Source organism: Ascaphus truei, chromosome 15 (genome assembly GCF_040206685.1).
Source record: "Ascaphus truei isolate aAscTru1 chromosome 15, aAscTru1.hap1, whole genome shotgun sequence".
NCBI lineage: Eukaryota > Metazoa > Chordata > Amphibia > Anura > Ascaphidae > Ascaphus > Ascaphus truei.
Genome location: NC_134497.1, coordinates 2,687,280 through 2,700,472, shown reverse-complemented (window position 1 = coordinate 2,700,472; position 13,193 = coordinate 2,687,280). Strand labels below are relative to the sequence as shown.

Here is a 13,193-nt window from a genome sequence, read left to right as displayed (position 1 = left end):
CGTGAACGGTGGTAACTCGGCGCCTATGACAGGTCTGGCGTCCCACAGGTATGGTCCTTATATTGTCCGCACCTGATACTTTTATACTGGTTACTATGGAAACTAAGTGCAGGTTTTTCACACTGAAACTCTCCCGTACATTAAGGTAATGTCAGATATACATGGCACAGTTGGGATAAGTGCTGGTAAAATGATGAAATATAAAAAAAATTTGCGGTCTTTAAATGTATCTAAAAAAAAAAACAACACATTTTTCGCAAATTGAAATATTTTCTCTAATAAACACAGCTGCGGGGCCATCAGGTTTGGTAGGAAACAGGAACTAAAAAAAAGGGGGAATTTCTTCATCATGGAATGCAAACAAACCTCATTTCCTGTGGTTTATTTACGCGAAGAGATATTTCACGGATCTCTTTGCACAAGCAAAATGTTCTGGACACAATAAACACTTTTCAGTGCCGGGGGTCCAGTTAGAACCACAGTTAGTTAGCAAAGTTCTCATCCAAATACTTTGTGTAGAGTTATTAATGATTATTTACTGTATATTTATCTTGGAGGCGTGCTGTGGCGAAAAATGCGCTGGTCCATAACGCACGTGCGCGTGTGGCTGGGATTCCGGCCTTAGCCACTTACACTCAATCTCGGCTGGTCACTACTTCAAGCTTCTGCAAGGAGAATCTGTGCCCGTAATAGTCTCCTGTGCTCAGCACGGATAATGAGAAACGCTTTTTATATACAAGTATCACATTACTAAAAGGCTCCAGCAACAGAACCGGTTAATATAACATTTGGGATGAAATTGGAAGCTGCTCTTGAAATGAAACCGGTCAGAATTGAAAAGGAAGCGGTTTTGACGGTGTAAAGTACTTTGTGCTGTATACAGTAAATCTGGACCAACGTGCTTTTCTATAGACCTGTGCAATCTGGGGCAGTACTTGGTAAATCAGGGGGACACCGTGTGGCAGCTTTAGTTATATATAGAGCAAGTAACTTTTCCATTCTTATTTAAATATGAAAAGTCATTTGCCCGCCAAGGACTTCCAAATCACACTCATTTGGGAAATTAAGAACAACCTGTGATAACATGGGTGTGCTCTTCATAGATCACAGAGAAAGAAGAGAAGAGAGGAGAAGAGAGACGAGGAGAGAAGAGAGAAGAAGAGAGGTGAAGGGAGAAGTGAAGGAGAGAAGTGAAGGAGAGAGGTGAAGTAGAGAAGAGAGGTGAAGTAGAGAAGAGAGGAGAAGGGAGGAGGAGAGGTGAAGGAGAGAGGTGAAGGAGAGAAGAGAGGAGAAGGAGAGGTGAGAAGAAGGGAGGAGGAGAAGAAGAAGATACAGAAGAAGAAGAGAGGAGAAGGAGAGACAAGGCGAGAAGGGAGGAGGAGAAGAAGAAGATACAGACGAAGAAGAGAGGTGAAGGGAGAAGGAGAAGTGAAGGAAAGAGGTGAAGGAGAGAAGAGAGGAGAAGAAGAGGTGAGAAGAAGGGAGGAGGAGAAGAAGAAGATACAGAAGAAGAAGAGAGGTGAAGGGAGAAGGAGAAGTGAAGGAGAGAGGTGAAGGAGAGAAGAGAGGAGAAGGGAGAAGGAGAGGTGAAGAAGTGAGGAGGAGGAGGAGAAGAAGAAGAAACAGAAGAAGAAAAAGAAACAGAAGAAGATACAGAAGAAGAAGATGGGAGGAGAAGAAGGGAGGCGAAGAAAAAAGAGGAGAAGAAGAGAGGAAGGGAGACACAATTTCTATGGTAATGCAATAAAAGTTATGTCACAATGTAGGAGACAGGGCAAAGGTTAATTGTTCAGGAAACTAAGACTTAAAAAGATGTTGCTACGAGTGCAAGATGTGAATGAATTAACCTCTGCCCATATATCTTAGTCCGGACAGTGAACAGCGAGGTCAGTTTGGTTACGTGGCTGGAGAGCACAGGACTTCTAACTAAATTAATTAAAATAAGTGCCATACCCAACATGGCATTAGAAACCGTTGACCCTGATGACATCAATATCAGTATTTTAACCACACCAGCTGTTGAAAGCTTAAAAGGGGCAATTCCGTTTGGGGGGACGAAACAAAAACACTTGTACAAGTACCAGTTGGCTACGTTAAACTTATGTAACCGTGCTAAAAGCAAAAATTACGACTTCTTTTGTTTCTCTGGATATGAATTACAAATTACGGGTCTCTGACTGTGGCTGTATTTGTCAGTGTAGTATTTTAGTTATTATCCCACCATGTTCTCATCAGAGAACCTACAACATTGAGAGGGGGGCGTCTGCCTGTGCAAACTCATGTTGAACACACACTGACATCAGACAAAAGGGAGAAGCCAGAGAACATCACACCCCTCCCAGGGTCACCTCCTCCCAAGTCTCAGCTCAACATGTTGACATAACTTTAAAAATTATAATAATAAATACTTATAGGTGTTAGATTTTGGTTAAAAAAGTAGCAATAACCCAGACATAACCCAAGTCCCTGCTGTTAGTACAGATTGGTCCTAGGAGAGATTGTCCCTTTAAGTATAAACTCCATATATAAACCACTCAACTCTCCACCGAGATATCCCTATGTGTTTCTGTAGAAGTGTGTCCAGTTTTCTATAGGACCACAATGGTCCGACCCCTTCGTTCATGATATCACCGTTTGAGGTGATCCAATTTTCCCTTCTCCAAGATGGCACCAAGTGTGGTTTCCTGCTAGTGAGCCAATGGGCTACCCTTACTGATTGGCTGGCCAGCTGCCTCCTGTTGGCGGTCATTATTTTTCCACCATAGGCTGGGCAAGCTTTGGGGAGCAGTGCAATGACGTGCGCCAGGAACCAGGCGTTTTATAGAGCGTCAAATAAATAGACAGCGCATATTGCTGCGCAACGCTCACTTTGCCAGCCGGCAGGGAAAGGGTTAAAAATCATACATCGTAGCCTGCCACACACCAGTTCATGCTCTACCACCAACAACCTGCAGTGAATCCCGGCATGGCACGGCGAAGACGCCCGACCACACACCGGCGCAGTGATTCCCTGGCTGCCGCAACGCGTCGCGCCCGTGAATCTCGCCACTACTTTTAGGGAAGTTGGCAAACGAAGGAAGCTGAAAATGGAAGGAAGTGAGCAGGGGAATTCATGTCACAAGCGCGGTACCTTGAGGAGAAGCGGGTACTTGCAGATTCTCTGAATCGGAGTCAGCAGATACCCTTCTAACGGGATTTCTGTCGTCTTCCTGCCTCCCAGCAGCATGCAGCCCTGCAAGCAAACACAAACACACATATAAATATAAATATAAACACAAACACACATATAAATATAAATATAAACACAAACACACATATACATATAAATATAAATATAAACACATACACACATACACATATAAATATAAACACATACACACATAAATATAAATATAAACACAAACACACATACACATATAAATATAAATATAAACACAAACACACATATACATACACATATAAATATAAATATAAACACAAACACAAACACACATATAAATATAAATATAAACACAAACACAAACACACATATAAATATAAATATAAACACAAACACAAACACACATATAAATATAAATATAAATATAAATATAAACACAAACACACATATAAATATAAATATAAACACAAACACAAACACACATATAAATATAAATATAAATGTAAATGACAGGATTTGCAATCCCACGTTCCCTGTAAAGTGTTTTAATGCTTCTGTTGCTTACATTATTCATCCCTCCTCGAGAAATTGCAACTGCCATATAGTCTCTTCCCATCGAACAGTGACACGCGCCACGTTATACCCTAACAGGGCCAGTGAAACCCATCACTTATAGGGAGAGAGAAGGCAGAGCCCTTTTGACTAATCCCAGTGTGATGTACCACGAGTACCACTAATCCCAGTGTGATGTACCACGAGTACCACTAATCCCAGTGTGATGTACCACGAGTACCACTAATCCCAGTGTGATGTACCATGAGTACCACTAATCCCAGTGTGATGTACCACGAGTACCACTAATCCCAGTGTGATGTACCACGAGTACCACTAATCCCAGTGTGATGTACCATGATTACCACTAATCCCAGTGTGATGTACCACGAGTACCACAAATCCCAGTGTGATGTACCACGAGTACCACTAATCCCAGTGTGATGTACCACGAGTACCACTAATCCCAGTGTGATGTACCCTAGTATCACGAGTCACCCACTTTCCAAACTGCTGACCCCAGTCACATACAGAGGGCGTCAGTAGCCACTCCGTAATGGGCCAATAGGAAGTTGTGACGTCATCCGGCGCGGCTTCCCATTGGCCCACACGACACGGGACAGTTAAACTTGCAGGAGATACCGGCACCCCCATACAGGTCTGTATCTCCGGAACCAGGGGTCCCCCGAGCTGAAATGAATGGGGTTCAGCTCCAGAGACACCCAGCTTCAATCCGATGTTAAAAAAAACAAACATAAAAGCGCAGGAATTGGTCCAGTAAGAGTTGCTCGGGGAGACACGGGGAGACACGGGGAGAGAGCTGCTCGGGGAGACACGGGGAGAGAGCTGCTCGGGGAGACACGGGGAGACACGGGGAGACACGGGGAGAGAGCTGCTCGGGGAGACACGGGGAGAGAGCTGCTCGGGGAGACACGGGGAGAGAGCTGCTCGGGGAGACACGGGGAGAGAGCTGCTCGGGGAGACACGGGGAGACACGGGGAGAGAGCTGCTCGGGGAGACACGGGGAGAGAGCTGCTCGGGGAGACACGGGGAGAGAGCTGCTCGGGGAGACACGGGGAGAGACTGCTCGGGGAGACACGGGGAGAGACTGCTCGGGGAGACACGGGGAGACACGGGGAGAGAGCTGCTCGGGGAGACACGGGGAGAGACTGCTCGGGGAGACACGGGGAGAGACTGCTCGGGGAGACACGGGGAGAGACTGCTCGGGGAGACACGGGGAGACACGGGGAGAGAGCTGCTCGGGGAGACACGGGGAGAGAGCTTCTCGGGGAGACACGGGGAGAGAGCTGCTCGGGGAGACACGGGGAGAGAGCTGCTCGGGGAGACACGGGGAGACACGGGGAGAGAGCTGCTCGGGGAGACACGGGGAGAGACTGCTCGGGGAGACACAGGGAGAGAGCTGCTCGGGGAGACACGGGGAGACACGGGGAGAGAGCTGCTCGGGGAGACACGGGGAGAGAGCTGCTCGGGGAGACACGGGGAGAGAGCTGCTCGGGGAGACACGGGGAGAGAGCTGCTCGGGGAGACACGGGGAGACACGGGGAGAGAGCTGCTCGGGGAGACACGGGGAGAGACTGCTCGGGGAGACACAGGGAGAGAGCTGCTCGGGGAGACACGGGGAGAGAGCTGCTCGGGGAGACACGGGGAGACACGGGGAGAGAGCTACACGGGGAGACACGGGGAGAGAGCTGCTCGGGGAGACACGGGGAGAGACTGCTCGGGGAGACACAGGGAGAGAGCTGCTCGGGGAGACACGGGGAGAGAGCTGCTCGGGGAGACACGGGGAGACACGGGGAGAGAGCTGCTCGGGGAGACACGGGGAGAGAGCTGATCGGGGAGACACGGGGAGAGAGCTGCTCGGGAGACACGGGGGGAGACACATGGGGAGACACGGGGAGAGAGCTGCTCGGGGAGACACGGGGAGAGAGCTGCTCGGGGAGACACGGGGAGAGAACTGCTCGGGGAGACATGGGGAGAGAGCTGCTCGGGGAGACACGGGGAGAGCTTCTCGGGGAGACACGGGGAGAGAGCTGCTCGGGGAGACACGGGGAGAGAGCTGCTCGGGGAGACACGGGGAGAGAGCTGCTCGGGGAGACACGGGGAGAGAGCTGCTCGGGGAGACACAGGGAGAGAGCTGCTCGGGGAGACACGGGGAGACACGGGGAGAGAGCTGCTCGGGGAGACACGGGGAGAGAGCTGCTCGGGGAGACACGGGGAGAGAGCTGCTCGGGGAGACACGGGGAGAGAGCTGCTCGGGGAGACACAGGGAGAGAGCTGCTCGGGGAGACACGGGGAGAGAGCTGCTCGGGAAGACACGGGGAGAGAGCTGCTCGGGGAGACACGGGGAGAGAGCTGCTCGGGGAGACACAGGGAGAGAGCTGCTCGGGGAGACACGGGGAGAGAGCTGCTCGGGGAGACACGGGGAGACACGGGGAGAGAGCTGCTCGGGGAGACACGGGGAGAGACTGCTCGGGGAGACACGGGGAGAGAGCTGCTCGGGGAGACACGGGGAGAGACTGCTCGGGGAGACACGGGGAGAGAGCTGCTCGGGGAGACACGGGGAGAGACTGCTCGGGGAGACACGGGGCGAGAGCTGCTCGGGGAGACACGGGGAGAGAGCTGCTCGGGGAGACACGGGGAGAGACTGCTCGGGGAGACACGGGGAGAGAGCTGCTCGGGGAGACACGGGGAGAGAGCTGCTCGGGGAGACACGGGGAGAGAGCTGCTCGGGGAGACACAGGGAGAGAGCTGCTCGGGGAGACACGGGGAGAGAGCTGCTCGGGGAGACACGGGGGGAGACACGGGGAGAGAGCTGCTCGGGGAGACACGGGGAGAGAGCTGCTCGGGGAGACACGGGGAGAGAGCTGCTCGGGGAGACACGGGGAGAGACTGCTCGGGGAGACACGGGGAGAGAGCTGCTCGGGGAGACACGGGGAGAGAGCTTCTCGGGGAGAGAGCTGCTCGGGGAGACACGGGGAGAGAGCTGCTCGGGGAGACACGGGGAGAGAGCTGCTCGGGGAGAGACTGCTCGGGGAGACACGGGGAGAGAGCTGCTCGGGGAGACACGGGGAGAGAGCTGCTCGGGGAGACACGGGGAGAGAGCTGCTCGGGGAGACACGGGGAGAGAGCTGCTCGGGGAGACACGGGGGGAGACACGGGGAGAGACTGCTCGGGGAGACACGGGGGGAGACACGGGGAGAGAGCTGCTCGGGGAGACACGGGGAGAGAGCTGCTCGGGGAGACACGGGGAGAGAGCTGCTCGGGGAGACACGGGGAGAGAGCTGCTCGGGGAGACACGGGGAGAGAGCTGCTCGGGGAGAGACTGCTCGGGGAGACACGGGGAGAGAGCTGCTCGGGGAGACACGGGGAGAGAGCTGCTCGGGGAGACACGGGGGGAGACACGGGGAGAGACTGCTCGGGGAGACACGGGGGGAGACACGGGGAGAGAGCTGCTCGGGGAGACACGGGGAGAGAGCTGCTCGGGGAGACACGGGGAGAGACTGCTTCTCTCTGGCACTGCTCTGCGCATCGCTGGCTTGGGAAGATTAATGCTGCAGAGGTCCAATTCAGCAGCACGGACCCCCGAAGAGTTAATCCTCTCGGGCCGCTTCCTGTTTTTGAGGCCGTGGCGGCACTGCGGTCTGGCGGCCACGTGTGACCGCAGGACAGATAGCCTGGCTAAATCTGTAGTGAAGAGGTTGTGCCCAAATTCTGGACCGTCTGCTGATCGGGAACACGGAACTTTCTCTGTATATTCAGAACCGCTGGTAACCCGACGTGTCACAGGTGGGTGCCACTGACCCTCTAACCAGGCTTAGTGGAGATGATGCCATGTCAGATCTCACGGAGAGAAGCAAAGACGTAGAACGATAGGGCAAGCCATTGAATTATTCTCATTTCCAGATGAACGCCACGGAGAGAGAGCTGCTCGGGGAGAGACGGGGAGACACGGGGAGAGAGCTGCACGGGGAGAGAGCTGCTCGGGGAGACACGGGGAGAGAGCTGCACGGGGAGAGAGCTGCTCGGGGAGACACGGGGAGAGAGCTGCTCGGGGAGACACGGGGAGAGAGAGCAGGGAATTTAAAAGTCTTCCAAAAAATTATTCTCATCATCTATTTCAGGGGGCTCAGCTGCAGTCCTCAAGCCCCCCAGCAGCACACGTTTTCAGGATATCCCTGCTTCCGCACAGGTGGCTCAATCAGTCCCTGCTTCAGCACAGACTGAGCCTCTGATTGGGTCACCTGTGCTGACGCTGGGATATTCTGAAAATGTGACCTGATGGGGGGGCTTGAGGACTGCAGCTGAGTCCCCTGATCAAATCTACAGATGGGGGAAAAAAACGACATCTGAAAATGGCTTTATTATAACACCTATTCCAGATATGCCTGTCAGCCTTTAAATAAATCAGAGTGACTTTTTCCAAAGCGATTACTTCAGACGCCCACAAGATTTAGTTTTTAAAAGCCTTTAAGTGCAAGGAGAGTTTGCTTCATGGTCATTTGCTTTGTAAATGTCAGTGTGGAAATGACACGCAGAGAGAAAGGACAAACGCCATAATTTTACTGCCGAGGCGCGCCGTGTGCTTAAAGCAGCAATACCCACATGCTTGTTTTCGGGGAGGGGGTGTACTCCCTCTTCTCCCCCCACCCCCCCAAAAGAAGGGAATGACTGTTCTTGGAGCTGAACCCCACTATTTTCTGCTCCGAGCGATGTTTTCTGGTACCGGGGTTCGGTTCCCTACCTGGGAAACAGAACGCCATTTAAATCCTCCTGCGGTAAATGGGCCAATGGGAAGCAGCGGATTTACAAACGCGGGAATTGATCCCCGTACATGGACTGCGGCCGGTTACGTATCACGGAAACCAGGAGGGGTCCCCACAGCTGAAAATAGCTGGGTTCAGCCCGGAGGACACCCCGAGTCCCATCCCTTCAACAACAACAAAAAGGGGGGGGGGGGGTCAAATGGGAGTGGTAGAGGCGCTATATGGGGACTTGGGATAAAAGGGGCAGTCCTCTCGTGGTAGACACCAAATAAAAGTTGTGCCACATGATTATCCGCCATCCAGGGGCCCAGCTATAGCCCGTGCAAAGCCTGGGGTCCGTGCATGTGGGGGGCCCGCTTTCCCCCTCCCCCCCTCCCCTCCCCTCCCGGCCCCCTGCAGCCCACACATTGTGCTTCCTGCCCACTGCAGGGAATTAGAGGGGCAGAGAGGCAGTGAGTGAGAGGCAGGGGCAGAGAGAGACAGGCAGAGAGAGAGAGAGAGAGAGGGGCAGGGGCAGAGAGAGAGGCAGGGGCAGAGAGAGACAGGCAGAGAGAGGGGCAGTGAGTGAGAGGCAGGGGCAGAGAGAGACAGGCAGAGAGAGAGAGAGAGGGGCAGAGAGAGAGGCAGGGGCAGAGAGAGGGGCAGTGAGTGAGAGGCAGGGGCAGAGAGAGACAGGCAGAGAGGCAAAGAGAGAGAGAGGGGCAGGGGCAGAGAGAGGGGCAGAAGAGAGAGGGGGCAGATAGAGAGAGAGGGGGGGTCAGAGAGAGAGGGGGGGCAGAGAGAGAGAGAGAGGGGCAGGGGCAGAGAGAGAGAGAGAGAGGCAGGGGCAGAGAGAGAGGCAGGGGCAGAGAGAGAGAGGGGGGCAAATAGAGAGAGGCGGGGCAGAGAGAGAGGGGGGGCAGAGAGAGAGGGGGGGGCAGAGAGAGAGAGAGGGGGGCAGATAGAGAGAAGCGGGGCAGAGAGAGAGGCAGGGGCAGAGAGAGAGAGGGGGGCAGATAGAGAGAGGCGGGGCAGAGAGAGAGGGGGGGGCAGAGAGGGGGGGCAGAGAGAGAGAGGGGGGCAGATAGAGAGAGGCGGGGCAGAGAGGCAGGGGCAGAGAGAGAGAGGGGGGCAGATAGAGAGAGGCGGGGCAGAGAGAGAGGGGGGGCAGAGAGAGAGAGGGGGGGCAGAGAGAGAGAGGGGGGGCAGAGAGAGAGGCAGAGAGAGAGAGAGAGAGAGAGAGAGAGAGAGAGAGGCAGGGGCAGAGAGAGAGAGAGAGGCAGGGGCAGAGAGAGGGGCAGAGAGAGAGAGGGGGCAGAGAGAGAGAGAGAGGCGAGCAGAGAGAGAGAGGGGGGCAGAGAGAGAGAGGGAGGGCAGAGAGAGAGAAGGAGGGCAGAGAGAGAGAGAGGGGCAGTGAGGCAGAGAGAGAGAGGGCAGAGAGAGAGAGAGAGGGGAGCAGAGAGAGAGAGAGAGAGAGAGAGAGAGAGAGAGAGGGGAGCAGAGAGAGAGGGGCAGAGAGGCAGGGGCAGAGAGGCAGGGACAGAGAGGCAGGGACAGAGAGGCAGGGACAGAGAGGCAGGGATAGAGAGAGAGAGAGAGGCAGGGGCAGTGAGAGAGAGTGGGGCTGGTGTTTTTATGGTGCCGATCCCAGACAAAAATGGATTGTGTGTAAATTGCCTCTTTTTTTCTCCCCATTCTGACCACACTAGTGAAATCCTTCTGCAATTTGTGATTTTAGAGAAATATTGATAGATCATGGAATTTATATCAATAAACCTTTAGTCCGGCAGCACCGCGCTTGTAACCATGCGATTGCGTTTGGTAACCAGCACATGGTCGCGACGCTCCTCATCGCACTCAACGCTCCCAATCCAACCTCAAAAAGGAGCAAAAATACTGGGAAATCGCCCGGAACGGCACACGGGCTCCCCGGCTGCCATCGCCCGCGCCGCAACAGGTATTTCAGAAGGGTAGCGAAAAGGGAACATTTGGAAACCATTAGGGTTTTCTAAAATTCATGTTTAATCACTCAGTCTGTACAGGGTTAAAAAGAAAAGAAAAAAACAGACTTGCAAAACATCCCATTAAAAGAGATGGTGATGTTAGAAACAACAGCGAAAAAACAACAACAAAAAAACAAAATGACCTTTTTTTACTGACTACTTTCCCTCTTTGTGCCTTCGGGGTATACATATTGCCTAAATTAGCTCAGAACAGCTTTGTTCTAATTTGTAACACTTACACTGGCGACACACTTTATTCGAGCAAGGCTAGTCCCACGAATTCGGGTATACCCGGGTGTATTGAGGTTTGTGACTGTTTTCTGCCCGAGTGCATTGAGGTATTTTCCAAGCAGGGATTGAAGCATTTTATTCCCCCTGGCTGCAATACTGCACAGTATATATATATATATACTGCATTACAATTCATGAATTTATGCCATCTGGTAGACACGCGAAGCATTGCAGCCTATTAAATCCTAATCATTATCATTTAACAGATCAGCCGCCCGTCAGCCAGGCATGAACCCAGGCTGGGAAGGCAAACGCAACGGGGCTTGTCAGAGGTGAGGAGCGGCGCATTCCAGGTATCTGCCAGGTACATACTGGGTATTTGCTCGAATAAAGTGTGTCGGTGCAGTAATGTAGCTCCTTTTTCTTTAAGGCATATTGATAACCGCAGCCAATGGTGGGGTTAGACTGGCCAGGCTGGGGATCAATAGGGTTTCCCTTAGGAATGTCACATACATTATTGAGTCCCATAGATTCCCAGACAATTTAATGTCAGGCGATTAAGTTGGGGCAATATACAAGAAACATCACGTTTGGAATGGAAAACATGCAGGGTTAAGGTAACTCGCAGGGGTACGTTTGGAGGGTTAAGGTAACTCGCAGGGGTATGTTTGGAGGGTTAAGGTAACTCGCAGGGGTATGTTTGGAGGGTTAAGGTAACTCGCAGGGGTACGTTTGGAGGGTTAAGGTAACTCGCAGGGGTATGTTTGGAGGGTTAAGGTAACTCGCAGGGGTACGTTTGGAGGGTTAAGGTAACTCGCAGGGGTATGTTTGGAGGGTTAAGGTAACTCGCAGGGGTATGTTTGGAGGGTTAAGGTAACTCGCAGGGGTATGTTTGGAGGGTTAAGGTAACTCGCAGGGGTATGTTTGGAGGGTTAAGGTAACTCGCAGGGGTACGTTTGGAGGGTTAAGGTAACTCGCAGGGGTATGTTTGGAGGGTTAAGGTAACTCGCAGGGGTACGTTTGGAGGGTTAAGGTAACTCGCAGGGGTATGTTTGGAGGGTTAAGGTAACTCGCAGGGGTATGTTTGGAGGGTTAAGGTAACTCGCAGGGGTATGTTTGGAGGGTTAAGGTAACTCGCAGGGGTATGTTTGGAGGGTTAAGGTAACTCGCAGGGGTATGTTTGGAGGGTTAAGGTAACTCGCAGGGGTATGTTTATACACTGCCGCGGGAGTGGCGCTGATCACTAGGGATGGGCAATTCTGATTGGCCAATTTGGATCCGCGGTGGATCGACCGGTTCCTTTGGTCAGCGGATCAATCTCAAAAAGGGAAATTTGCGTTTGATGGATTTTTTATTATTGTTACCAGTACACCCGACGGATTGCGCAAAGTGCGGACGGATTTGTAGAATCTGCCAATAACTTGCTGACTCCGCGGAGTGTGTCCAATGGCGGTTTTTGATCAATCCGCTTGGATTGAAACCGACCAAATCAGTTTGCAGATTTAATGCCAGGACACGGATTTGGGCGGATTGGCTCATCTCTGCTAATTACCCTGCAGAGTATTGCATTGTAATACAAAGAGTCGCTTTGTAACAGCTGTACAACTGTGCTCTACCTCAGAGGTGCACAGCCAATGGGTCGCGAGCCTATCAGGGGTCCGGGGGTCAATGACAACATTTCTGGGGGTCACCAAAGGCCCCCACAGCGTTCATCTTCTGACTGAAACTAACTTGCACTACAGCAGCCTCCCTCACCCCTTTACGCCTCTCCTCCTCCCGCGCCTCCCTCCCCCTTTTACGCCTCTCCTCCTCCCGCGCCTCCCTCCCCCTTTACGCCTCTCCTCCACTCGCGCCTCCTCCCCCTTTTACGCCTCTCCTCCTCCCGCGCCTCCCTCCCCCTTTACGCCTCTCCTCCACTCGCGCCTCCCTCCCCCTTTTACGCCTCCCCCTCGCGCCAGCAGAAGCAGCAGTCTCTCCCGGCTCTGTTCAGTCTGCCTGGGCATATCCATATTTGGGCATCTAAGTCGTCATCCAGGCTGACTGGCTGGAGGGAGGGAGACGCGGAGGGAGGAAGATGCGGAGGAAGGGAGACGCGGAGGGAGGGAGACGCGGAGGAATGGAGCCGCGGAGGGAGGGAGACGCGGAGCGGAGGAGACGCAGAGGGAGACGCGGAGGGAGGGAGACGCGGAGGGAGGGAGACGCGGAGGGAGGGAGACGAGGAGGGAGGGAGACGAGGAGGGAGGGAGACGAGGAGGGAGGGAGACGAGGAGGGAGGGAGACGAGGAGGGAGGGAGACGCGGAGGGAGACGCGGAGGGAGGGAGACGCGGAGGGAGGGAGACGCGGAGGGAGGGAGACGAGGAGGGAGGGAGACGCGGAGGGAGGGAGACGCGGAGGGAGACGCGGAGGGAGACGCGGAGGGAGACGCGGAGGGAGACGCGGAGGGAGGGAGACGCGGAGGGAGGGAGACGAGGAGGGAGGGAGAC

The 13,193-nt window shown here is 53.6% G+C and overlaps 1 protein-coding gene across 3 annotated transcripts in view; it reads right to left on the bottom strand.

The window, feature by feature from the left end:
• PREX1 (phosphatidylinositol-3,4,5-trisphosphate dependent Rac exchange factor 1) overlaps positions 1-13,193 on the bottom strand; it is a 299,489-nt gene that overhangs the window by 181,003 nt on the left and 105,293 nt on the right. For all 3 annotated transcript variants that reach the window (XM_075571278.1, XM_075571280.1, XM_075571279.1), the window contains exon 5: positions 3,131-3,232. In XM_075571278.1, the coding sequence (XP_075427393.1) occupies positions 3,131-3,232 (102 nt within the window). The remainder of the gene's footprint in view (positions 1-3,130; positions 3,233-13,193) is intronic.